The sequence below is a fragment of the Oncorhynchus masou genome, chromosome 9 (assembly GCF_036934945.1).
Source record: "Oncorhynchus masou masou isolate Uvic2021 chromosome 9, UVic_Omas_1.1, whole genome shotgun sequence".
Classification (NCBI taxonomy): domain Eukaryota; kingdom Metazoa; phylum Chordata; class Actinopteri; order Salmoniformes; family Salmonidae; genus Oncorhynchus; species Oncorhynchus masou.
Genome location: NC_088220.1, coordinates 30,094,473 through 30,122,289, shown reverse-complemented (window position 1 = coordinate 30,122,289; position 27,817 = coordinate 30,094,473). Strand labels below are relative to the sequence as shown.

At 43.2% G+C, this 27,817-nt stretch overlaps 1 protein-coding gene across 1 annotated transcript; it reads right to left on the bottom strand.

The window, feature by feature from the left end:
* Positions 1-620: 620 nt before the first annotated feature.
* Positions 621-4,068, bottom strand: LOC135545190 (CD40 ligand-like). Its single transcript, XM_064972822.1, has 5 exons — positions 3,755-4,068; positions 2,887-3,021; positions 2,743-2,764; positions 1,704-1,790; positions 621-1,308 (listed from the first exon to the last, which is right to left on the bottom strand). The coding sequence occupies exons 1-5, from the start codon at positions 3,935-3,937 to the stop codon at positions 941-943; spliced, it is 795 nt and encodes a 264-aa protein (XP_064828894.1). The 5' UTR covers positions 3,938-4,068; the 3' UTR covers positions 621-940.
* Between the last annotated feature and the right edge of the window lie 23,749 nt (positions 4,069-27,817).

Sequence of the window (27,817 nt, the reverse complement as noted above, 5' to 3'; positions counted from 1 at the left end):
TCAAGCTTTAATTCTTTGTTTAATTAGTCGGCTGTGTAATGCTACAGACAAAAAGAAAACGTTCACCACTTTGGGTCCCCAGGACCGAGTTTGGGAAGCGGTGTCGTAGGGTAAGATTTGAATACCCCTGGAGTAGATGTTACTACAGTATACAAAATGTCTGTGCCCTGTGTGAAGACCTCATATTGCTGTCACAGCATCCTCATGAAACACACTGATTTTCATTAGACCTGTCTGGTTTTGCTGCACAGATCTTTCTGCTCTGGTGCTAATTCTAGAGGTTACTGCAGCGTTTGTTGTGAAGGGATGCAACATTGCTGCAGAAGGTTTGTGTGAGACACTTTTTTTCCGACTTGGTTTCATAAGTTGCGATGGGGACCATAAGCATAAAGTACATGACATTTGTTTGTGGTGATGAGTCAAACAACAAACCATTTTAGTTTGATAATTATGCTTAGCAACCCACGAAATTGCGGGTGGAGGGGGGGGCTTGTGGAAATAAAGGTTTCACGGGTTGCGTCAGTTCCACGCACTGAGACGATACTGTATGCGATAAACCAATTGGAAACCTACCATAGAGATATGGTTATTTTTCATTTAAATAATCAAGCACATTTTTTATTAAAATATAATAATTTATTAACTATACAGACACCATCCGTCACAATAAATACACAGTCATTGCTATATTCTTAGAAATTAATATTCATATCTAACACTGTGGGGGCAGGGAGAGCACGTTATCCAATCAACAGCAATAAGTTCCAGGGATTCCTTTCATCGAGGCCTTTTTAGAAAGATGTAGTCCATGAGCAGATCTGTTATCAGTCCTGTACCAAATCCAACAGCACGCAGGGCCTTGATTCCACCCATCACTCCAATACAGTAATAATCCAAAGTAATACAGTCCATCCTCTCCATACTGTAGGTAATGTCTAGCCTACAGTTTAAATAATCCAAAGGTGGTCGTCCCTTCCTCATAGTTGACCAGGCTGGGGTCCGTCACCCACACAGAGATCTGGTCTTCAGGCTCCAGACTGAACACTCCTCCCTGGAAGGCCGTACACACGTCTGTCCGGTTCTGGTCCCCCAGGCTGCAGTAGGCTGTCATCAGGTTCTTCTCCTTTCCTGTCTCCCCCTTCCTCAGCTTCACCCGGCTCGCCAGAGGGGTTTTGGGGTGCCATTTGGAGAAGGCCACCTGGGAGTAAATGTCGTAGTCTCCAGGCTGCAGAACCTTCAACCAGCTGGACTTGAAGTACTGGACGTTCCTCAGCACTGAGTGGCCTATGTTCCACTCCAGATACTTCGCTGTTCAACCAAACAATTAATATTTTAAGAATTTGCATTTATTATGGATCCCCATTAGCTTCTGCCAAAGCAGCAGCAGCTACTCTTCCCGGGGTCCAGCAACACTAAGGAAATGTACCTATAGTTCAAACGTTACACTTCACAACACACTATTACACACTACTACAACATATCTACAGTACAAAATCGATGTGTGTGTGTGTGTGTCTGTCGGCGCTGTTCCACAAGGTGTAGTTTATTTTGTTTGAATCAGATTTTACTGCTTACATTAGTTAAGAGTTCCATGTATTCATGGCTCTATGTAGTACCTCATACTGACACTCTTTTCTTGAATTGAGGCTACAATTTCATAGGAAAAAGACAAACCAAGAATGTTTGTGATAAGTAACTCTTACATGAAGGGAGTGCACTGACGACAGGTTGCTTGACTATCATGCGTGCCATGGCTCCATACGAGGGCACACCCCCAGTGAGTTTGACAGCTGAAACGGAGAACAGACAGTCAGTCAGTCTTCACCCTCTCAGAATAGGAGGTCCTCTGCTGACAGAGTGGCAAGTAAAGCAGATGAAGTAAAGAAACACAAAAAGCTCGGTGACACATGCTGTTTTGGCTCTTTGCTCCAGCACTTTAGATTTGAAGAGATACATTCACTATGAGGTTAAAGTGCAGACGGACAGCTTTAATTTGTGGGTATGTTCATACATATCGGGTGAACTGTTGAGAAATGAATGAATTCAGTACATCAAGTTTGTGACACATTTATTGGATGCATTTGCTGGGGTTAGGGGTTAGGGGTTAGGGTTGGGGTTAGGGGTTAGGGGTTAGGGTTAGGATTAGGGTACCCCCAAGACATGCTAACCTCTCACCATTACAATGGCAGTGGAGGTTAGCATTGGTTTGTTTTGGAGGGGGGGGTATGATAATCATCTGTTTAACTTTCTCCCTCATCATTATCCACGATTAATTCAGGATTATCTGTAATCATGGTCACATCCACATTAATGCAGAAGTGTTTAGAAACATATTCTATTCTTATTTACAATAAAAGTAACACAATACATTATTTACCAGGAATTTTGATTGGGCACAGCATAATCTGAAACACAACCAAAACAAACAGCAAATGCATCCTGCAAATGTGTAGTCACAAGCTTGATGTAGTCATTGTGTGCTATGAATATGGGACCAAATACTTAAAATTGTACTACTTTAATTCACATAAGAGAATTTGTCCCAATACCCTTGGTCCCCTAAAATGGGCGGACTATGGACAAAAGGTCTGTCATCTCTAAACGGTTCACCCGATATGGATAAAAATACCCTCAAATTAAAGATGACAGTCTGTACTCCAGTACAGAGCCAAAACAACAACAAATGTGTCACTGTCCCAATACGTTTGGAGCTCACTGATGTAATGAAATATTTTAACATACCTTTTCCTTCAACTTGTGAGACCTTGAGAGGAGAGAGAGCATAGCATTGCTTAATTATCTGTTAATACTGCATATTTCTTCTTCTCCAAATGTACTCCTAAAACCTCTGATATCTTCATTTGAGTCTCAGAAACCATAGCCTACCTTTTCCATTATGTTTTTGTATTTCTCCACAAGCTTCTCACAGTCCAGCACTGACTGGCTGTCTTTCTCACACTCCCCAAGTCTCCTCAGGACGATCATGTCATCCAGGTACTTGTGTTCAAAGTCCTCGTCATACTGAGCCCAAACAAAGCAGGAATTAATGTTAACCCTATATTTAATATCAGCACTGATTTAAGGAGGACCACACGTGTCTTTCAAGTTCACATCAGGACAAGCGCATGAAGCATGTTAGGACAAAGCAGTTGTTTTGTATGTGCTGTTGCTAAATGTTTCTGTTAAATGTTTATTCTGATCATGGAAAATGTTCTCATGAACCTATTTTAATTGTTTTATAACGGAGGTTGTTTCCTGTGCTTGAAGAATAGTAGGCCTAGGTTGAAACTGAAATACTTTAGATGTTGAAAAGACGCCCTTACTCTGTAAACCACATTGCTCTTTGAAAATACACTACACTATGTCCCGTATAGCCAACGGCAGTCAAATACAAACAATTTCTCGCTCTCTAGTAGCGTTCAGGATAGATTTCAGCAATAAAATAATGAAACGGGTCACACTTTATTTGGATAGTCCGGATAGTTCGTCTGGATATGCTCTACAGATGGTCATACTATCTGTTGATGAGCAACTGCTGGCTAAGGTTAGGTTTAGAATAAAGGTTAGGATAAGGACTAGTGTTCATAGACAGTTAGTTGAAATGCTACTGAGAGTCTGTTGAGCATTCACAGATGGACTTATCCAATTAAAGTGTTACCGGAAATAGACTTGTATCCATGATCTATGTTAGTTTTGAACGTGGCACTAAGAAACTAATAAATGTATAACCGTATCTAGAAAGGTGAGTTCTTACCTTGTTTTCCTTGTGGTACAGGTAGGTGAATCCCCCCAGTAGTAGCAGCATTTGGAGCACTATCATACCAATGAGGAACCCGAGGAGAGGTTTGTTGTGGCCCGCTCCTGGTGCTGACTTGACAGAGCCTAGCCGGGGGGGGATCGGTGGTGGAGGCAGGTTGGTCTGGTACATGTTGATCATGGTGGTGCAGAGAGATTTACTCTGGGGAGGTCTGGCTGCCTACACACACCATTCACTTGTGAATAGCTACTGTCAGTCGACTGTCACTAGCAAGCGTGTTCCTCTGAGGCTACTTCCCGGAAGCTCTCAACTCTTAGGCGTGTGCCTCTGAGTGCGTGTCTATGTGTGTGTGTGTGTACATTGTGTCTGAGATTGATTTGAATGCATCAACCTCTCTAAACAATCCCATGTTTACCTGTTGGCTTCTGTGTCCACGTTTACCCAGGGACTGATTCCAAAAAGTTCCTTTCTTGAAGTGATTGGTGTGTGATATGATAGAGCATAGTAGAAATGCTAATGGAAATCACCTAAATAATAGTTTGAATGTTGCACAATTAATGCATTTGCTGACCAAGGCTTTGTGGCTGAAATTTGTCCATCTGACAGAAAAAGATTCAACCAGAGTTACAGCACCTAGAGTTGCATCTATATATTTCTGTTTGGAGTTGGGCATGTTAGATTTTTCAATTGAATCAAACGTTTTCATAGGTTTACAGTTGAAAGGACGTCAGATCCCATCAAGGCCCTGATTGGTGAACCACTGATTCATTCACAGATCTTTGCCTGTTGTCAAGGTTAGAGACATCCACACAAACAGTGCTTTTAATATACACTGCTCAAAAAAATAAAGGGAACACTAAAATAACACATCCTAGATCTGAATTAATGAAATATTCTTCTTAAATTGTTTTTTCTTTACATAGTTGAATGTGCTGACAACAAAATCACACAAAAATTATCAATGGAAATCAAATTTATCAACCCATGGAGGTCTGGATTTGGAGTCACACTCCAAATGAAAGTGGAAAACCACACTACAGGCTGATCCAACTTTGATGTAATGTCCTTAAAACAAGTCAAAATGAGGCTCCATAGTGTGTGTGGCCTCCACGTGCCTGTATGACCTCCCTACAATGCCTGGGCATGCTCCTGATGAGGTGGTGGATGGTCTCCTGAGGGATCTCCTCCCAGACCTGGACTAAAGCATCCGCCAACACCTGGACAGTCTGTGGTGCAACGTGGCGTTGGTGGATGGAGCGAGACATGATGTCCCAGATGTGCTCAATTGGATTCAGGTCTGGGGAACGGGAGGGCCAGTCCATAGCATCAATGCCTTCCTCTTGCAGGAACTGCTGACACACTCCAGCCACATGAGGTCTAGCATTGTCTTGCATTAGGAGGAACCCAAGGCCAACCGCACCAGCATATGGTCTCACAAGGGATCTGAGGATCTCATCTCGGTACCTAATGGCAGTCAGGCTACCTCTGGTGAGCACATGGAGGGCTGTGCAGCCCCCCAAAGAAATGTCACCCCACACCATGACTGACGCATCACCAAACTGGTCATGCTGGAGGATGTTGCAGGCAGCAGAGTGTTCTCCACGGCGTCTCCAGACTGTCACGTCTGTCACATATGCTCAGTGTGAACCTGCTTTCATCTGTGAAGAGCACAGGGCGCCAGTGGCGAATTTGCCAATCTTGGTGTTCTCTGGCAAATGCCAAACGTCCTGCACAGTGTTGGGCTGTAAGCACAACCCCCACCTGTGGACGTCGGGCCCTCATACCACCCTCATGGAGTCTGTTTCTGACCGTTTGAGCAGACACATGCACATTTGTGGCCTGCTGGATGTCATTTTGCAGGGCTCTGGCAGTGCTCCTCCTGCTCCTCCTTGCACAAAAGCGGAGGTAGCAGTCCTGCTGCTGGGTTGTTGCCCTCCTACGGCCTCCTCCACGTCTCCTGATGTACTGGCGTGTCTCCTGGTAGCGCCTCCATGCTCTAGACACTACACTGACAGACACAGCAAACCTTCTTGCCACAGCTCGCATTGATGTGCCATCCTGGATGAGCTGCACTACCTGAGCCACTTGTGTGGGTTGTAGACTCCGTCTCATGCTACCACTAGAGTGAAAGCACCGCCAGCATTCAAAAGTGACCAAAACATCAGCCAGGAAGCATAGGAACTGAGAAGAGGTCTGTGGTCACCTGCAGAACCACTCCTTTATTGGGGGGCTAATTGCCTATAATTTCCACCTGTTGTCTATTCCATTTGCACAACAGCATGTGAAATGTATTGTCAATCAGTGTTGCTTCCTAAGTGGACAGTTTGATTTCACAGAAGTGTGATTGACTTGGAGTTACATTGTGTTGTTTAAGTGTTCCCTTTATTTTTTTAGCAGTGTACAATGTATTTCAACTTACATATTTGACACATGATTACATTGTTCATTTATACAGTTATTATTCCACATGTCCTCACCTAAGACTCACAACTTCTTGGTTGATCTGATCTTCCTGCTATGCCACCACGTTTGCTTTAAATTGGTCAGGCATGTACTTGCAACGTTCCCATGACACATGTCTAGAACATTAATATGGTATATTCTGAAAACATGGTAACCATGTTCTGTTTGACAATTTGTTCAGAGCACTTTGAATAGGAAGTAGTACGAACGCTTCTTTTTAACGAGACTGTCCTTGAAAGGGAATGTTCTCTTAAGTCTAATGCCAAAACATGCTAAATAAGTTCAGGAGGTTTTTTGCTAACATACATACATTATGTTCCCATAACTAAAGGAAAAAATGGACACAAACATCAGGAGAACATTACTAAAACGTTCTCTCCCCCTAGAATTGTTAGCTGGGTTGTTTATCACACACTACACCCTGCAAAGAAAGTGGAAGTGAAAACTGGTGGCTAACCTTTCTGACCGTCTCACACAGGATATGATTCACAAATGTGTCATTTACTTTCTATACTTCCACTGAATGAGTTGATCCAAAAGAATAGAGCAAAGCAATGGATATAAATCAAATTGAAATGCTTACTTACAAGCCCCTAACCAACAATGCAGTTTAAAAAATATTAATAAGAAATAAAAGTAACAAGTAGTTAAAGAGCAGCAGAAAAATAACAATAGAGAGACAATATACAGGGGGTACCGGTACAGAGTCAATGTGCGGGGGCGCTGGTTAGTCAAGGTAATATGTACATGTAGGTAGAGTTATTAAAGTGACTATGCATAGATAGAGTAGCAGCGTAAAATAGGGGGGGGCAATGCAAATTGTCTGTGAAGTTATTTGATTAGATGTTCTGGAGTCTTATGGCTTGGGGGTAGAAGCTGTTTAGAGGCCTCAAGGACCTAGACTTGGTGCTCCAGTACCACTTTGCTTTCGCAGAGAGAACAGTCTATGACTAGGGTGGCTGGAGCCTGATAGTTTTTTAGGGCCTTCCTCTGATACCGCCTGGTATAGAGGTCCTGGATGGCAGGAATCTTGGCCCCAGTGATGTACTGGGCCGTACGCACTACCCTCTGTAGTGCCTTGCGGTCGGAGGCCGAGCAGTTGCCATACCAGGTAGTGATGCAACCAGTCAGGATGCTCTTGATGGTGCAGTTGTAGAACCTTTTAAGGATCTGAGGACCCATGCCAAATCTTTTCAGTCTTCACGACTGTTTTGGTGTGCTTGAACCATGTTAGTTTTGTTGGTGATGTGGACACCAAGGAACTTGAAGCTGTCAACCTGCTCCACTACAGCCCCGTCGATGAGAATGGGTGCGTGCTCGGTCCTCCTTTTCCTGTAGTACACAATCATCTCCTTTGTCTTGATTACATTGAAGGGGAGGTTGTCCTGGCACCACACGGCCAGGTCTCTGACCTCCTCCCTAAAGGATGTTATGTCTTTGTCGGTGATCAGGCCTACCACTTGTGTCACCGGAAAACGTAATAATGGTGTTGGAGTCGTGCCTGGCCATGAGGTCATGAGTGAACTGGGAGTACAGGTGGGGACTGAGCACGCACCACTGAGGGGCCCCTGTGTTTAGGATCAGCATGGTGGATGTGTTGTTACCTACCATTACCACCTGGGGGCGGCCCGTTAGGAAATCCCAGATGCAGAGGGAGGTGTTGAGTCCCAGGGTCCTTAGCTTAGTGACGAGCTTTGAGGGCACTATGGTGTTGAACGCTGAGTTGTAATCAATGAATAGCATTCTCACACAGGTGTTCCTTGTCCAGGTGGGAAAGGGTAGTGTGGAGTGCAATAGAGATTGCCTCATCTGTGATCTGTTAGGGCAGTATGCGAATCGGAGTCAGTCTAGGGTTTCTGGGATAATGGTTTTGATGTGAGCCATTTAAAGCACTTCATGGCTACAGACGTGAGTTCTACGAGTCGGTAGTCATTTAGGCAGGTTAGTGTTCTTGGGCACAGGGACTATGGTGGTCTGCTTAAAACATGTTCGTATTACAGACCTCAGACAGGGAGAGGTTGAAAATGTCAGTGAAGGCATTTGCCAGTTGGTCAGCGCATGCTCGCAGTACACGTCCTAGTAATCCGTCTGGCCCTGCGGCCTTGTGAATGTTGACCTGTTTAAAAGGTCTTACTCACATCGGGTACGGAGAGCGTGATCACACAGTCATCCGGAACAGCTGGTGCTCTTATGGATGTTTCAGTGTTTTGTCTCAAAGCGAGCATAGAAGTGGTTTAGCTCATCTGGTAGGCTTGTGTCACTAGGCAGCTCTCGGCTGTGCTTCCCTTTGTAGTCTGTAATGGTTTGCAAGCCCTGCCACATCCGACGAGTGTCGGTGCCGGTGTAGTACGATTCGATCTTAGTCCTGTATTGACATTTTGCCTGTTTGATGGTTCATCTGAGGTCATAGCAGGATTTCTTATAGGCTTCCGGATTAGAGTCCCACTCCTTGAAAGCGGCAGTTCGAGCCTTTAGCTCAGTGCGGATGTTGCCTGTAATCCATGGCTTCTGGTTGGGGGATGTACGTATGGTCTCTGTGGGGACAACGTCATCGATGCACTTAGTAATGAAGCCAATGACTGATGTGGTGTACTCCTCAATGCCATCAGAAGAATCCGATGTGCACGTCTCTTTGTGTGGAGTATAGGTGGTACAGAGTTTTTTTCCTCTGGTTGCACATTTAACATGCCGATAGAAATTCGGTCAAACTGATTAAAGTTTCCCTGTATTATAGTCCACTAGGAGCGCCACCTCTCAATGAGTTTTCCTGTTTTCTTATGGCGGAATACAGGTCATTGAGTGTAGTCTTAGTGCCAGCATCGATCTGTGGTGGTATGTAGACAGCTACGAAAAATACAGATAAACTCTCTAGGTAGATAGTGTGGTCTACAGCTTATCATGAGATTCTCTACCTCAGGCGAGCAAAACCTCAAGACTTCCTTAGATATTGTGCACCAGCTGTTGTTTACAAATATGCATAGTCCGCCCCCCTTGTCTTACCAGACGCCACTGTTCTATCCTGCCGATACAGCGTATAACCAGCCATATGTTGCTGATAATGTCGTCATTCTGCCACTACTCTGAATCATAAGATATTACAGTTTTTAAATGTCCCGTTGGTAGTTTGATCTTCCTCGTAGGTCGTTGATTTTAATTTTCCAATGATTGCACGTTAGCTAGTAGAACTGAAGGTGGGGGGGGGGAGTTATTCGATCACCAACGAATTCTCAGAATGCAGCCTGACCTCCGTCCTCTTTTTCTCCGCCGTCTCTTCACGTAAATGACGGGGATTTGGGCCTGTTCCCGGGAGAGCAGTATGTCCTTCACATCAGGCTCGTTAAAGTATATTAAAAAAAGCTTCTGCCAGTTCGTGGTGAATAATCACTGTTCTGATGTCTAAAAGTTATTTTCAGTCATTAGAGACGGTAGCAGCAACATTATGTACAAAATAAGTAAACGTAAAAATACAGACAAATGATTAGGAAATGATTAGGAGAACGTAAAACGTCAGCCATCTTCTCCGGCATCAAATAAAATACACATTTTAGCTGCGTTATCAAATGAGTTTTAAAACCTCTGATAAGTCCACTGTTTAGGGGACCTGCATGGCTCTGGTACTGTACGCCATTTGTTTATAAATAGATCTGTGGACACCGAAGATCGAAACAGCTTGCATTGAGCGGTAGCCCTGATTCTCACAGTCAGGAGTATGTCTCTGAAATCTGACACCACTTGTAGCTGGGATGTCTCACCGACCATTTTGTTTGGTCTTCGGACTGTCCATCAACTCCTGTCTGAGCCCTACGTCACATCTGCTAACAATGCATATGTTTGGACTCCTTACATCAATGCATGTAATGCAACAGGAAAGTGGCTTCGTCGCTGTAGCACATTGCGTTCAATTTACAGTCAGTAATCTAAAATAATTCATAGATTTTAAAACAGAAACAATGTTCACTTTGTCATAGATGGACAAGATTAATATTAGATGAAAGGCAGGTTCCTAACAAGTTCAGGAAGCCAAGCTAGACTTCTGTGAAATGTCCACAGTGATGGAGGCTGATGTTAAGATCAAGAAAGATCTTTAGAAAATATGCACATTTTCTCTAAGACTAAATACAGTGCATTCGGAAAGTATTCAGACCATTGACATTTTCCACATTTTAACATGTTACAGCCTTATTTCTAAAATGTATTAAAATGTTTTTTTTTCCCCCTCATCAATCTACACACAATACCCCGTAAGTCTGGGCTCTGGCCTGGCATCTCAAGGACATTCAGAGACTTGTCCTGAAGCCACTGCATTGTCTTGGCTGTGTGCTTAGGGTCGTTGTCCTGTTGCAAGGTACATTTTCCCGCAGTCTGAGGTCCTGAGCGTTCTGGAGCAGGTTTTCATCAAGGATCTCTCTGTACTTTGCTCTGTTCATCTTAACCTCGATCCTGACTAGTCTCCCAGTACCTGCCACTGAAAAACATCCCCACAGCATGATGCTGCTACCACCATGTGTCACCGTAAGGATGGTGCCTGGTTTCCTCCAGACGTGATGCTTGGCATTCAGGCCAAAGTCTTCAATCTTGGTTTCATCAGACCAGGGAATCTTGTTTCTCATGGTCTGAGATTCTTTAGTTGCCTTTTTGCAAACTCCAAGTGGGTTGTCATTTGCCTTTTACTGGGGAGTGGCTTCCGTCTGGCCACTCTACCATAAAGGCCCGATTGGTGAAGTGCTGCAGAGATGGTAGAATCTTCCAGAAGGACATCCATCTCTGCAGAGGAACTCTGGAGCTCTGTCAGAGTGACCACCTCCCTGACCAAGGCCCTTCTCCCCCGATTGCTCAGTTTTGCCGGACGGCCAGCTCTAAAGAAGAGTCTTAGTGGTTCCAAACGTCTTCCATTTAAGAACGATGGAGGCCACTATTCTTGGGGACCTTCAAAGTTGCTGACATTTTTTGGTACCCTTCCCCAGATCTGTGCCTTGACACAATCCTGTCTCGGAGCTCTATGGACAATTCCTTCCACCTCATGGCTTGGTTTTTGCTCTGACCTGCACTGTCAACTGTGGGACCGTATATAGACAGGTGTATGTGCCTTTCCAAATCATGTCCAATCAATAAAATGTACCATAGGTGGACTCCAATTAAGTTGTAGAAACATCAAGGATGATCAATGGAATCAGGATGCACCTGAGTTCAATTGAATCTCATAGCAAATAGTCTGAATACTTATTTAAATAATTTTTACCAAGAAGGTGAGATGAACCGTATGCAGCATTACTAGTTATTGTTTATGTTCCACTCATAATTACTGTTGGGGATTACCTAGATACCATTTTAGATTATATTTAGTTACATTTAAGAGGTTAGTAACCCACTGGGCACACCACATGATAGTACTTGGCTGTGACCATAGGCGGGTGGTGGCATCTTCATTGGGGAGGATGTGCTCATAGTAATGGCATAAATGTAATGGTATTGAACACAAACAAGTGGTTTTCAAATGTTTGATACCATTCCAGTCAATGCATTCTGAGCCTTCCTCCCATCTGCAGCCTCCTGTGGTTGAGACGTTGATCAATGAGATTACATCCTATATTCACCCACTCCAAAAGACAGCCAATAGTTAATTGAATTTCCAGTGTGTTATCACTATGCTTTCACCCACCTCAAATTTGATTGGTCACACAGATGTTATTGCGGGTGTAGCGAAACGCTTGTGTTTCCAGCTGCGACAGTGCAGCAATATCTAACAATTTCACAACATTTACCCAATACACACAAATCTAAGTAAAGGAATGTAATTAAGAATATAAATATATGGACAAGCAATGTATGAGGAGTATAGACCAAGATACAGTAGAATACAATATATAGAGTTGAGATGAGTAATGCAAGATATGTTACCATTACAGTGACTACTGTTCCATTTATTAAAGTGGCCGCCAGTGATTTCAAGTATATGTACATAGGCAGCAGCCTCTTAAAGCTCAACCAAATTCCAATGGAAAATTGTCCGATTTTTGGATTAGTTGTCATCCAAATGTTTATCACTGCGCTATCAACTATTTAAAAGCACAGCATAGTAAATGGGAATTCAATGTCAGATTTGTCTATTTATAAGACAGAGTGTGTTGCCATTGTGTTTCATCTAATGACAGAAACAAATGACCTGCATTACAGCTAAGAGTACAGTAGAATGGTGGAAATGATCAATGCCATTCAACCGTCTGTGCAGATTATTACAGCCATTGGATAGTTCCATCTGGGTGACTGTTTTAGTCTGGCTTAAATTATTCATTTGTAGACAAACTGGAATTAATGTTGAATGCATGTCTCCATCTCAACCAAAAATGTAAATGAAAGAACAGGATCAAATCTAAATTTATATGCACTTTAAATAAAGTTATTTGATTTAGTCCTATTTTGTTTTACTTAGAATGTTGAGATGGAGATGCGAATCCAACATATACATTATAAATTAGTAGACAAACTGGAATTAAAGCCAGACTAATTCAGTGGCACATATTGAATTAACCCAGCAGAAGATACGTTGCCTTTAAATATTGATATTTGGTTGCGTTGACAACCAAACACAATTGAATATAACTAAATATCATTCCATTTGAAATCAACCAGAGCTTGAAGCCCACAAGGCCTATTGTATTGTCTATTGATGACTTTACAAATTCTTCATAGTATTTAGTTTCTCTCAATCGTTCTCATGATAGCACATTAGTAAGTCAGTGACAAATAACATAGCAGGGTTTGGTTAAAACCTTGGCTGGGAGTCTAAAGGGTTGCTGTTGATATATTTTCCAGTAGGAGGTGCCGCACAGCCTGGTTTTTTTCTGATCGTGGATATATACAATATACACTACATGTACAAAAGTATGTGAACACCCCTTCAAATTAGTGGATTCGGCTACTTCAGCCACAACCGTTAATGACCGGTGTATAAAATTGAGCACATTCATGCAAATCGCCATAGACAAACATTGGCAATAGAATGGCCTTACTGAAGAGCTTAGTGTATTTCAACGTGGCACCGTCATAGGATGCCACCTTTACAACAAGTCAGTTCGTCAAATTTATGCCCTTCTAGAGCTGTCCAGGTCAACTGTAAGTGCTGTTATTGTGAAGTGGAAACTGCGAGGAGAAATAACGACACAGTGCTGGCCCGTGAGTGCTGAAGTACGTTTATTTAAAAAAAAAAGTTACTTTTTTTAAAATCGCCAGTCCTTGGTTGCAACACTCACTACCGAGTTCTAAACGTCACAATAACTAGAGCTTCATGAAATGGGTTTCCATGACCAAGCCTAAGATCACAATGCGCTATGCCAAGTGAATGATGGAGTGGTGTAAAGCTTGCCGCCATTGGACTCTGGAGCAGTGGAAATGCGTTCTATGGATTTATGAATCCTGCTTAACCATCTGGTAGTCCAGACGAATCTGGGTTTGGTGGATGCCAGGAGAATGCTAGCTGCCCCAATGCATAGTGCCAACTGTAAGGAGGAATAATGGTCTGGGGCTGTTTTTCATGGTTTGGGCAAAAACAATAAAGAACAATTTAGTTATCTTGTCCCATCACTGCAACTCCCCTACAGAGAGGTGAAGGTCAAGAGGTGAAGGTCAAGAGCCTCTGAAACATGACCCTGCCAAGCCACACTGCTTCTTGACACACCAATGTGCCGCACCAATGTGTCAGAGGAAATACAGTTCAACTGGTGACCTAAGTCAGCTTGCAGGCACCCGTCCCGCCACAAGGAGCAGCTACAGCGCAATTAGACAAGGAAATCCCAGCTGGCCAAACCCTCCCCTAACCCGGATGACGCTGGGCCGATTGTGAGCCACCTCATGGGTTTCCTGGTCACGGCCGGCTGTGACAGAGCCTGGGGATGAACCCTGGTCTATAGTGACGTCTCAAGCACTGCGATGCAGAGCCTTTGATCCCTGTGCCACTCGGGAGGTTCAGTGAAGGGAAATCTTAACCCTACAGCATACAATGACATTCTAGACTATTCTGTGCATCCAACTTTTGGGAAAGCCTTTTCCGGTCTCAGCATGACAATGCCCCCATGCACAAAGCAAGGTCCATACAGAAATGGTTTGTCGAGATCAATGTGGAAGAACTTGACTGGCCTGCACAGAGCCCTGACCTCAACCCCATGGGGAACAGGCCTAATAGCCCAAATCCATATTAATACCCATGATTTTGGAATGAGATGTTTGTCGAGCAGGTGTCCACATACTTTTGGTCATATAAGGTATTTTAAACAGGGTTTGTCTGTTGAAATTCAGTTACCATGACACAATCCTGTGGTTGAAATTGCTCCCTCAAAATTATTTTTTTCTAATCCAATGTATTTCTCACGTAACAATACGTTGACAAACTACATTGAAACAATGTTGATTCAACCAGCTTGTACCCAGTGGGAAGACATTTTTGGAAATCCGCCCCTCTTTCAAGTATAGGTGCCCAAAAACCCACACTGGTTACAGAAAGAATTAGTCATTGTCAACCACACCAACGCTTGAGAGCCCAATGTTATCCCACAAATCAACAGCAGGGATGGTTGGTTTTCATCAGAATTCTGTAAATTGCTGTAAGAGCCACCCCCAGCCTCCTCTCATAGTGAAGCATTTGAGTTGGACCACAGGACGAGCAAGAATGGAAAGACTGCTAGCTTGAAGGTATGTTAATATATGTATGGTTTTACTGAAAGTGGAGCAGTGTTCCACATTTGCATGCAACATTTCACAGGTGGGTTGTGGGCAAAAAGTCATCCCCTGTGGCTTGCCTCAAAACAGACCCCAGAGTTGATGTAACCTTTTAGCTTGAAGGTGCACTATGCAGAAATCACTCTGCCATTTCCTGGTTGCTAAAATGTTAACAATTTCCCTAATTTCAGGTTGTGACAAAACAAGCAAATAGTGTAGAGTATCTAAATCGCTGTTTAATATATTTTCCATAACAAAGAGTATTTTCAGCTGATGTACAAAACCGAAAATAAAAGATGCAAAAAACAAAACTTGAGAACAGGAAGCATAGAAATAGCACACATAACAGATCTCCCGCTTCTTAGACTTGTTTTCAATGAGTGACATATCTATAACTCACATTTCTAGGCGCATTTGGTCAGGTCGCCCAAAAAAAGTTAGTTATTGCCGCTTTAAAGTGACACCCCATCCCGTGAACGGGACCGTTGTCATCATCTGACACTAATTAGCATAACGCAATGGACATAAATCTTCCTAGAAAATGTTCCTATTCATGAAAATCACAAGTGAAATATATTGGAACACAGCTTAGCCTTTTGTTAATCACCCTGTCATCTCGGATTTTCGAAATATGCTTTACAGCCAACACTAGACAAGCATTTGTGTAAGTTTATCATAGCCTAGCATAGCATTATGTCTTGCGAGCAGCAGGCAACCTTGTCACGGAAATCAGAAAAGCAATCAAATTAAATCGTTTACCTTTGATGAACTTCGGATGTTTTCACTCACGAGACTCCCAGGTAGACAGCCAAAGTAAATTTTTTCCCAAAATATTATTTTATGTAGGTGAAATAGCTCCGTTTGTTCTTCACGTTTGGCTGAGAAATCGCCCGGAAATTGCAGTCACCACAACACCGAAAAATATTACAAATTAGCTCCATAATATCGACAGAAACATGGCAAACCGTTATTTAGAATCCATTCTCAAGGTGTTTTTCTAATATCTATTCGATAATATATCCGTCGGGACAATTTGTTTTTCACTAGGACCAATTGGAGTAATGGCTACCTCCTGTATTTTGCGAGAATCTCTCTCGGAGCCACCATGTGACCACTTACGTAATGTGGCCGCCTGCGGCTATTCTTCAACAGAAATGCGTAAAACTACGTCACAATGCTGTAGACACCTTGGGGAATACGTAGAAAGTGTAAGCTCATTGATGATACATTCACAGCTGAATAGGGAGTCATTGGAACGCAGCGCTTTCAAAACTTGGGGCACTTCCGGATTGGATTTTTCTCAGGCTTTCGCCTGCAACATCAGTTCTGTTATACTCACAGACAATATCTTTACAGTTTTGGAAACGTTAGAGTGTTTTCTATCCAAAGCTGTCAATTATATGCACATTCTAGCATCTTTTCCTGACAAAATATCCCGTTTAAAACAGGAACGTTTTTTTTCCAAAAATGAAAATACTGACCCTAGCACCAAGAGGTTGGGACTGCAGTTGTGAAGCTTTCTAACAAAAAACAGTTAATGATACAAATACTCGCTCGTATCGCCATTCTTTCACTTATACACTTCCCTTTAACTGTATGAATTTTGTACGCTCCGTCTATGCGGAACTAATATCATTCACCTGCTTTTAAAATTGAATGAGTATTTTAACACCAGCGTTTGAGCTTGTTTTTCACCATTTGTGCTAATTCAAATGTAATTCAATTGGGGGGGGGGGGCTTAAATCCTGGAGTTAAATCAGCCATTTGTTTAGCCCAGTTGCACTAGAGACAATGACTTTGCTTGCACTCCAGGCACCATAAAAGGTACTTGAAGCACACTCAAGTCCTAATTTCCTTCTCTAATAGCCAATACAAGTTGGATGCTAACAACTGGGTCAGGATCTGACCTCCCCCATGGAACCAAAGTTAAAAGCACTTTCTAACTAGTTCTCCACTAATTTTTACCCCTGGGTGCAAAGGAGAAGTTTCTGTATGTGAGCGCATTTGAGTGGTAAAGCTACACTAACCACTGTAAACGAAAGTTGAAGAGGTGCCTCTGCAACAGCCAAATGTCAGACACTAATCTGTTTATCCAGCAAGGCTCAGAGTAACATGGCAGTGTTGCCATTGTTTGGAAGTTTCTTTGATGTAAAAAATCCCTCATCACACACACCCCACCAACTGAAATCCTGTGTGAACATGGTATAATCAGCCTCATATATCACAGAAATTTGTAGCCACTGTATGAATCTCGTCAAAGTTGGTTCCCGCTTCAGTCTCGTCACATTTGCGTCAAAACCAAACAAACACCCTAACGATTAGGGGACAAGAGAGGCTCCCACTATGCAGGTGATGAAAAGCGGTGATCAATGACTTGATGCCAGATCTTACAAGCCTGCATAAGTATTTTTCATATCAGCTAACCACATGTTGCAGGGCAGTCCTAGAGAGCCAAAATACTTATTGTTTTCATTCTCTCCTTCTACTCAGACCTGGGACACCAGGTGAGTGCAATTAACTACAAGGTAGAAAGAAAAAAACTGAAGTGCTTCAGCCCTCCTGGATCAGAATTGCACAGCCCTGTAAATCTGGTGCCCGAAGGCACAGTTGATGAAGTGTCAAGCGACCACTGATTGACACATGCAACGTGTGAGCAGAGGTACACACACACACACACACACTGTAGAGGAATCACAAGGTGGAACTCAAGGGAACTCAAGGGAAGATTATGGTCAAGTCAGGATTTCTCAGTAAATGGAAAGATTCTAATTTAATCCTATTGAGTCAAGCAGTTTCCATAGCATTTCATCAGCAGACTTATTTGGTGTGGTAGTCTACTTCCGAAATGGCACCCTAGTCGCTTTATAGTGCACAACAAGAGCCATGTTCAAAGGTAGTGCACTATAAAGACAATAGGGTGCCATTTCGGACGTAGACTACCACTAAATGTCTTGGGTTAACACTCTGCACTAGCAGTAAAAGAGGACTTAAGACAAACGAGGGGGGAAAAAACCCCTGAAACTTTCATTTTCATAATGCACATTGCTGAACAGAGAAATGACACAGTTTGAAGTGTTCCATTATTAAATGCAGCCTTGGCAGCAGTTCTTTTTTTTTTTTTTTACTACAAAAATGTTTTGGCATCAGTTTAGTTTCCTTGCATCTAAAATATGAACAATGACATACATTGCAACAATATAGCAACTAATACAGCAGCATATTAACATGACTGGCAAGCTGTCTAGACAAAGTTCATCAATACACAACTGCCATAGCACTAAATTCTACATTATAGGCATAAGGGAAATACACATTTATATTTAGTATGGTGATCAGTAACAGACCGGGGCTTCCCCTTCTCTCTGGTGGTGTGCCCCTTGAGCTATAGTATTTGTTTAATTTGTTCAGAGCACTTTGAATATGAAGTAGCAAGAACACTTCTTTTTAACGAGACTGTCCTTGAAAGAGATAATGTTTTTATATTTTCTCAACTGCAGTATTGATCTGACCATTTTTGCACCCCCCCTTTCCTTTAAATGTATTTCCATATCGTTTGTTGAAATCCGATTGGTTTTGCAAATTATTTTGATTCGACAGAATTGGCTGTAGAGCAAAAATATTATGGCGGTCCGCAAACAATCGTTTATGTACACGACACCACATACTGTAAAGTAAGATAAAATCATGATCTGCCCAATTCTGTACTACCATGAAAATAAAATTCTAAACCAAATAAATCCCTAACTTCTACCACACCCTCCCCCAAAACCCCCTCCCAATTAAACTTTCTCTATATCATGCTGAAACACTCCACCCTTAGGATTGTTCAGCATGTCAACAAACATTTCAACAGTAACATCTGTTACCCCCAATGTCTTTTGCCATCTCCACAATAACCTTCAACCTGGTATTTTGATATTGATAACCTTACCAATAAAAGTTATGAAGTCAACTTTATTCATTATTAAAGTATCCTTTGATGCTACACATTGATGAGCACAACATTTCTGAACAGGCCTCAAAACCCTGCCAGGACCATGAGAAGCATCAGCCCTGACAGTAGGTCCACTTACTACAGGTACATCCATGTAATCTCCATCAGTCCCCACTGTAGTTCTAGCAATCTGTTTCACGGCCTCTTCATATGACACATCATGACTGATCCTATATCTCTGAGCTTCTCTAGCCTCTCTCTGTACCTGGCATCCACCAAATGCTGCACTGTGTTCTCCCCCACATGTACAGCACTTAACCTTCACATCGCTTCTACATTCACCATAATCATGTTCCCACGTCTTTTCTTTACACTGAGCAACTACAGTACGTCCCATGCTTTGACATTTAAAACATTTCGGTACATATGGGACACATTCTAACATAGAATTCCTTAGTTTCAATCTGTACTTTGCCCAGCCAGACTTTCTCCTACCTCAGCATCACTGATAAGCTTTCACTTCTTTGACCAGCTTTCCTACTGATGAACCCTTTGGCCTCAATCACTCTGCCTCCTATCATATTTTCTTTAATGTCATCTGTGGACATAGATATTGGGATCTGCCATGACTGTCCTGTGAGGATCCAAATGGGTCAGATCAGGTTTGCAATGAATAGATGTCGGCAAGATCCTCTCTCCCCACATAGGGGGGAGGGAGCTGTTGGGGGTGGGGTTGACATTTCACACCCTGTTGCAAATCAAGGAAAAAGAAAACATCCCTCTCCAAATTCACACAGGAATGTTCCTTTGTCTCCACCAACAGTTTCCCACAGAAACTCTAACATGTTCTAAAGCCAATACTGGGACAATATTTCTAACATAGAACGTGGGGAATGGCCAGAGGTGATCTAAAGAATGTCATATGGGTTATTTTGTGATGCCATTAAAAATGTTATAAAGGAAATACTGTAACTTAAAGTATAAACACTACATGTACAAAATCTCCCTCCTCTACATTGTGCATGAAATATGAACAATTATGAAAGTATTTGTTAAAATATTTTTGGAGCCAGAGAATTTGCTTTCTATAAACGTTGCACAGTGAATAGCCTGGCGGAAACGTCCCTTTCGACCAGAATGTTTAAAAAGAATGGTAAAGAACATTTAGACCAGAGAGGAATGAAGCTGCAGCTCACGTCCAAAGTGGTTTGAACTCTGACTATCAACACGAGGTAGAGGCGATAAACTCACCTCCTGGACAATCACTGGTACAGCTGAATAGCGGTCCTAAGTAAAGTATCTAGAAAAGTGAATTTAAGTGGGACCATTCTACTACTCTTCTCAAATCACTGTAGTATGCTACTCTCAAAACAGCTGGCTAGCCTATCTTCAAATAATGATTTATTCCAGAGCAAGTGGAAGCAGAGTGAGCTCTAGTTCTGTTCAGGACTACACAACGGGTCACTGGATTCCAGGTGACGGCAGAGAAGAGCAACAGTAGAAGAGACCGTGTGCCGCAGAAAGACCCAACCAAACCCTTTCCAAGAAAGTTTGGTTCCGACATAGATAAATGGCAAATGAAGACATATACACGTAAATACATTCATGATTTCTTACTCCAAACGGACGGCGGTTAGTGTGCAAAGTATATGATTAATGGGAGAGTAGTTCCTAAAATGTATCAACGATAAGTGTCTTTCTATCTCCTTTGTAACAAGCCGCCATATGTTGTGTCAGTCTGCTAGTGACCTTTTTCTAATGTATTAAGTGTGTATGTTTATCCTGTGTTAGTTAGTTAGTAAATCAACCGATTTGTGTAGTGCTGAATCATAAATAAGGCTGGGGCTTTTGCAGATGCAGGAGGTTACAACTGTTCAGAATGATGATATGATACAAGGTTATGATGAATACATTGACTGTTTTATTGATGTGAGAGGTAAAGACCTTGAGTTTCATTCAGGAGATGGTAACTCTAAAACAACCGCTTGTGGTGCCCCAAATCCTAATGAGTTAATTGTTACATGATTCATTTCAATTAGGTAACAATTAAACATAGTTGATTATCTGATGACTTATCTAATGAAAGTAAAGTCACGACAGACCCCAGTGATGACTCCCCTTAACCTAGCATACGCAGCAGGTACATGGCTTTTAATCTTCACTCTCAAAATCTTCTCTTGCTGAGCCTGACTACCACACAATATTAACAATCTTTTAATCTTCACTCTCAAAATCTTCTCTTGCTGAGCCTGACTACCACACAATATTAACAATCTACCATTTCCAATTAACCAAGCTATTTTCACTTTACTACATTAGTTAGTCAGATAGGGCCTCACTTACACCCTGTGGTCGCAAACACCACCACTTCCCACTCCAACACATCATTACCACTTCCCACTCCAACACATCATTACCACTTCCCACTCCAACACATCATTACCACTTCCCACTCCAACACATCATTACCACTTCCCACTCCAACACATCATTACCACTTCCCACTCCAACACATCATTACCACTTCCCACTCCAACACATCATTACCACTTCCCACTCCAACACATCATTACCACTTCCCACTCCAACACATCATTACCACTTCCCACTCCAACACATCATTACCACTTCCCACTCCAACACATCATTACCACTTCCCACTCCAACACATCATTACCACTTCCCACTCCAACACATCATTACCACTTCCCACTCCAACACATCATTACCACTTCCCACTCCAACACATCATTACTCTTGCTTCCTACGTTGGCCCTCTTGACTAGACACTCCACTGCTCTCTTTTCCCCCCATGTCTTTCCATTATGGACCATCGACAGCATTCAGCCCTCGAACTTCTATGATCAGTGTACATCACATTATCCTCACACAGAATCAAAAGATCAAGGAAACTGATTTGACGTGTGTCAGATTGCATAGGGAATCTCAGGTGCTCAGAACAGGAGTTAAGAAAAGCTTGGAACGCCTGGAGCTGTTTAGCATCACCCCTCCATAGAACATATCTGTGGAGCCAGGCTAGTAACCATCACCCCTCCATAAAACAGAAATATCAATGCACCATTTCCAAATAATTACGTTATGCACATTTTTTTATTGGTGAGATGATTGATAATTTACTGTTTCTCCATGTAACCCACATACACATTAGCATAGTTAGGAGTGATAGGGGATCCCATAGCAGTACTAATAGTCTGGATAAAGAAGTTGTTTTGAAACATTAAATAGTGAGTACTATTTCAGTATTTCAGCCAATGTTATAATGCATGCACTGGAGGGTAGTTAATTTGGATCACATTGCAAAAGAAGAAAAAAAAATGTTCCATGGCTTCAATTACCGCCCTCATGTGGAATATTAGCAAAGATTTGTATAACTTAATTAACCAAGAGAACACAGCCTGTCGTTTCCAATGTGAACAAATGAGTCAGAGGGCAGAACATTCAAGGAAGTGGGCAGAGCCAAGCACGAGATAGCAAGATCCTATTGGCGCGTTCTAGTCTGCATCTGCATATTTCCGTTAGGGAACGCAACCTATGTGCACGTGCAATAACTCAATTTGCCTTTGTTTAAGAGTGCAATGACATTTTTTACACATTTTGCAAAGGGTAAAGTCTAGAAAACTTAGTCCACTCTGTTCATAACATTCTAGTTTTGGGAACCAAAAACTATTGAGATCAAATGTTTCATTGAGGAGAGAATTTTCAGTATGTCGGCAAAAATCTCTCGTTCCATCATCTCCCACTGTCAGCCAGTGGGCTTCTTCTCACTACCATATTTTGATGTTGACAGTGTGTAACGAGTCAACATCAAAAGTAACTGACAAAGTATTCTCAGGGAAAGGATAGCATATCAGGAAGTGATTTTGCAGGCTAGCTCAGTGCTGCCTCCTCTCTGAGTAACTCAAGTTGTAGGCACACTGGGCTACTGCAGGCTGTCACTAGCAACTAAACTATCCTTGTATCTTCTGTGTGCGATTTTAAAATAAAAATCGGTTCAAAGAAATACATCTGGTGTATTAAAAGCAATTACTTCCTTGGTGGCTTCCATGAGAGGGGGCAGTCGTTCTCCTCTGTTCCCAGGTCATGGTGTTCTTGGTTTGGATTTGTGTTGCGGTTCCTGTCCATTAGTGTTTCATATGTGTCATGTTTTGCGTGGACCACAGGAAGAATAGCTGCTGCTTCTTCAGTAGCGAATGGGAATCTGAAATAAAAATCCATCTCAGAGTGTGGTTCCCCCAGCCCAGTAGAGGGGGGGGGCGCTCTCAGGGTGTGTAGTGGACCACAGGTGACCTGGTGTGCCACTCACTCCGCAGGCCACAAAGGGGGGAATTGCTGGGGTTCCTGTAGCCTAGTGCATGTGGAGAGCCGAGCGAGTGCTGTTTTGGGACCAGGGAGGGGTGTGAGAGGGGTGTCTCGGGGTAGTGTTCTCCTCTCTGCTGCTCTGCTGGGTGTTGAAGCCGTACACAGACTGGGGCTCCTCTATGCACCTCACAAAGGCCACGAAACATCTGTAAAACTGACGCACACACACACCACTTTGAGTGTCAATCTCTTTCACACACACTGAAGCAATAGCATTTGACAAAGCATCCATAAAAGACAACACACTGAACTTCTAGTTTAGTATGTGTACTCTATTAACAGGAGTTATTTTAAATCCAGTCTGTGTTGATACTCCTCTTCTTGGCTCAAGGGCAGCCAGAGACAACAGATGGGATGCCAGATAGCTTTAAATCCTGCCTGCCTGAGCGCTTGTAGCCGCCAAACTAACTATGTCAGCCGGTCCATTCTTAAGTGACATTGGTAGCATCTGGGAGGCAGGATTGCAGAGGGTGTTGAGAGGCAAAGTAATTCCTGGGAGTGTGTCCTCTCAATGACAGGAGCCAGGGTGTCACTGTCAGTAGTCCTTGTGGGGACATTAGCAGTGTCACTCCACCCAGCCCCTCTCTGCTCTTCACTGACAAGCACTTTAACCCCCATTGATCAACCGAGCTCTCACAAGAGACATGATTAGCTGGTCAAGCTAAAGTCATCATGTCTATGAACAACACTGAACCTGAACTAGAGTATTTAGCAAAAACATCATGTCAGCATGGTAGGACAAATAATAATGATACCCACATAAAATGATGCCTCAATGATAGCCACAGTAATGACTCTGAAAGGCTGTCTGTGCTTGTTTTTCTGGCCTCACATGCCAGGATGCAATAGAAGGCTGTCTAAGCTGCTATTCAAGCGGCACCCCACTGCTGAAAAGGCTACACGACAGGTGAACACCATTGTCCTCTGGTCTGCCCTCTAGCGCCCCATCTCACCTGGTTGTTGAACAGCACGTAGATGACAGGGTTAATGACGGTGCTTCTCTTAGCCAAGACGGTGGGCACCACGCTGGCCACGGGGGTGACCAGGCCTGACCGAAGGTGGCCACTAGGGCCATGACGCCGTAGGGCATCCAGCACAACAGGTAGCACGACACCATGGACAGCACCATGATCAGGATGTGCTGCTCTCGCCTCTGGGCCGACAGCAGGTGGATCTTAGCCACCTGGGAACAGGAGGGAGAGAAGAGTTGGACTGCCAGAAAGTTGTATGGTTGCTATTAACAATGTGTAGCACCCTTGTAATGCTGTGGTGCTAGTCAAGCATGTTAAAGGTTCAAAGACAGTGGATCTTATGTAATGTGTGAAAGAGCTAAATGATCAACTGTGTGTCAATTTCACTCCTCAGAACATAAGGTTCTTCTGCATCCTGTCTTGGGGTTAAAGTAGCCCAGTCCTGGCATGAGACCTCCCCAGAGTTCATTTAACATTAAACAATGTCCATTGACGCCCCGCGTCAGCAACCTAGCCAATGAGCATGGCCGACTAGGGATACCACCTCTTAGATGCTCAATTGGGCCTTGTAGCCCATGTCATGACTGTCCTGATCAGGTCAGGTTACAGGAGACCACAACCCTACATATTATCTCTCAACCCCAACAGAGGAGGAGAGATCTAGGGGTCTGTAGATGTGGGGGGTTTATGACCCCTCACGCCCCTGGTAAATCTCAGGCCACAGACAAATTCCTTTGTCCTGTTAGTATGGAGAACCAGCTTCAGAACATTAAACATAAAATAAAGGGACTTTGAACAATGGTCTCCATCAGCCACAATGGTGGTCATGACGATAGATGGAATAAGAAAATGTATCTTATTTTTGTTTTGTTATTAAAGATTAATAGATGACCTTATTACAAAAACATCTACTAGTGAAGAGTTTTCCTAGTAGATGTTTGATGTTTATACATTGTATAATGTGTGGAAAATGTCCAAATCAAAGGGAATGTTTTGGTAAATATGAAATGTTAAGTTAGTTGTCTAAAATTGGATTTGAGTGAAATCTAGACCTTGCCCTCATTAACTTGGTACGCCCAGAGAATTGCCCTAAAGGCGGTTACGCCCACTTCTGACCCAAGGGTATAAAACCTGTGAGTAAAGAATTCACAGAGTAGACTACGTGACCCAAGCTGCAGCCAAGGTCTAAAAAGTCAACAAACCCAGAACGCAACACAAGTTTGAAGACAAAGAAATCCTTTTCTACCCAAGCTACGGATGAGTAGCTGTGTCTCAGCGGGTGAATTCAAGCCGGACCCCCTTCGCATCCAATCCCAACGAATCTTGGTATCTAAGAGGTTTCATTTCTATGCTGTGAGCTCTGAGCTACAGAGCTGTCTGTCCTCAGAAGACCCATTCCAGAGCAAAGGGTGAGGGAACAGACTCCTAAGCCAAAAGGACACTGACATCGGGAGGAGGATCAGAGAGGTGTGCATGAGAAGTGCATCATCGAGCAGCTGAACGGTCCCCGCAGAGAATCCTCAGAGATCATCCCCACGTAATTACATCATTATATTCTGACCCATAAGAGCGGCAGTTTGGGGCAAGGCTAGGGTTATTTATTTTATTTTACCTTTATTTAAATAGGCAAGTCAGTTAAGAACAAATTCTTATTTTCATTGACGGCCTAGGAACAGTGGGTTAACTGCCTTTTCAGGGGCAGAACGACAGATTTGTACCTTGTCAGCTCAGGGGTTTGAGCTTGCTGCAACCTTCCGGTTACTAGTCCAACGCTCTAACCACTAGGCTACCCTGCCACCCCAGTTAGAATAAACATAGCTGACAAATTCACCCAAATGTATATTTCTCTCGTGTACTTTCTCTTTTTCTCTCTCTTTGAAATCCCCATTTTGGGTAACATGTGCCATAGTGTGTTGGCCCGTTATACTAAGTTCTAATCAAGTTAATTTGGGAAATAGAAACTCAATAAAAACTAGTGTTCAACCATGTAGTGGCAAGGAAAAATGTGAACCCTTTTGAATTACCTGGATTTCTGCATAAATTGGTCATCAAATTTGATCTTCATCTAAGTCACAGACAAGCAATGTGATTAAACTAATAGCACACAAATTGTATTTCTCGTCTAAATTGAATACATATTTTAAACATTCACAGTGTAGGTTGTAAAAAGTATGTGAACCCCTAGGCTAATGACATCTCCAAAAGCTAATTGGAGACAGGAGTCAGCTAAGCTGGAGTCCAATCAATGAGACGAGATTGGAGATGTTGGTTAGAGCTTCCCTGCCCTATTAAAATATATATATATATGTATATACACTGCTCAAAAAAATAAAGTGAACACTAAAATAACACATCATAGAGCTGAATGAATGAAATATTCTTATGAAATACTTTTTCTTTACATAGTTGAATGTGCTGACAACAAATCACACAAATTATCAATGGAAATCAAATTTATCAACCCATGGAGGTCTGTATTTGGAGTCACACTCAAAATGAAAGTGGAAAACCACACTACAGGCTGATCCAACTTTGATGTAATGTCCTTAAAACAAGTCAAAATGAGGCTCAGTGGTGTGTGTGGCCTCCACGTGCCTGTATGACCTCCCTACAACGCCTGGGCATGCTCCTGATGAGGTGGCGGATGGTCTCCTGAGTGATCTCCTCCCAGACCTGGACTAAAGCATCCGCCAACTCCTGGACAGTCTGTGGTGCAATGTGGCATTGGTGAATGGAGCGAGACATGATGTCCCAGATGTGCTCAATTGGATTCAGGTCTGGGGAACGGGCGGTCCATAGCATCAATGCCTTCCTCTTGCAGGAACTGCTGACACACTCCAGCCACATGAGGTCTAGCATTGTCTTGCATTAGGAGGAACCCAGGGCCAACCGCACCAGCATATGGTCTCACAAGGGGTCTGAGGATCTCATCTCGGTACCTAATGGCAGTCAGGCTACCTCTGGCGAGCACATGGAGGGCTGTGCGGCCCCCCAAAGAAATGACACCCCACACCATGACTGACCCACCGCCAAACCGGTCATGCTGGAGGATGTTGCAGGCAGCAGAGTGTTCTCCACGGTGTCTCCAAACTCTGTCACGTCTGTCACATGTGCTCAGTGTGAACCTGCTTTCATCTGTGAAGAGCACAGGGCGCCAGTGGCGAATTTGCCAATCTTGGTGTTCTCTGGCAAATGCCAAACGTCCTGCACGGTGTTGGGCTGTAAGCACAACCCCCACCTGTGGACGTCGGGCCCTCATACCACCCTCATGGAGTCTGTTTGAGCAGACACATGCACATTTGTGGCCTACTGGAGGTCATTTTGCAGGGCTCTGGCAGTGCTCCTCCTGTTCCTCCTTGCACAAAGGCGGAGGTAGCGGTCCTGCTGCTGGGTTGTTGCCCTCCTATGGCCTCCTCCATGTCTCCTGATGTACTGGCCTGTCTCCTGGTAGTGCCTCCATGCTCTGGACACTACGCTGACAGACACAGCAAACCTTCTTGCCACAGCTCGCATTGATGTGCCATCCTGGATGAACTGCACTACCTGAGCCACTTGTGTGGGTTGTAGACTCCGTCTCATGCTACCACTAGAGTGAAAGCA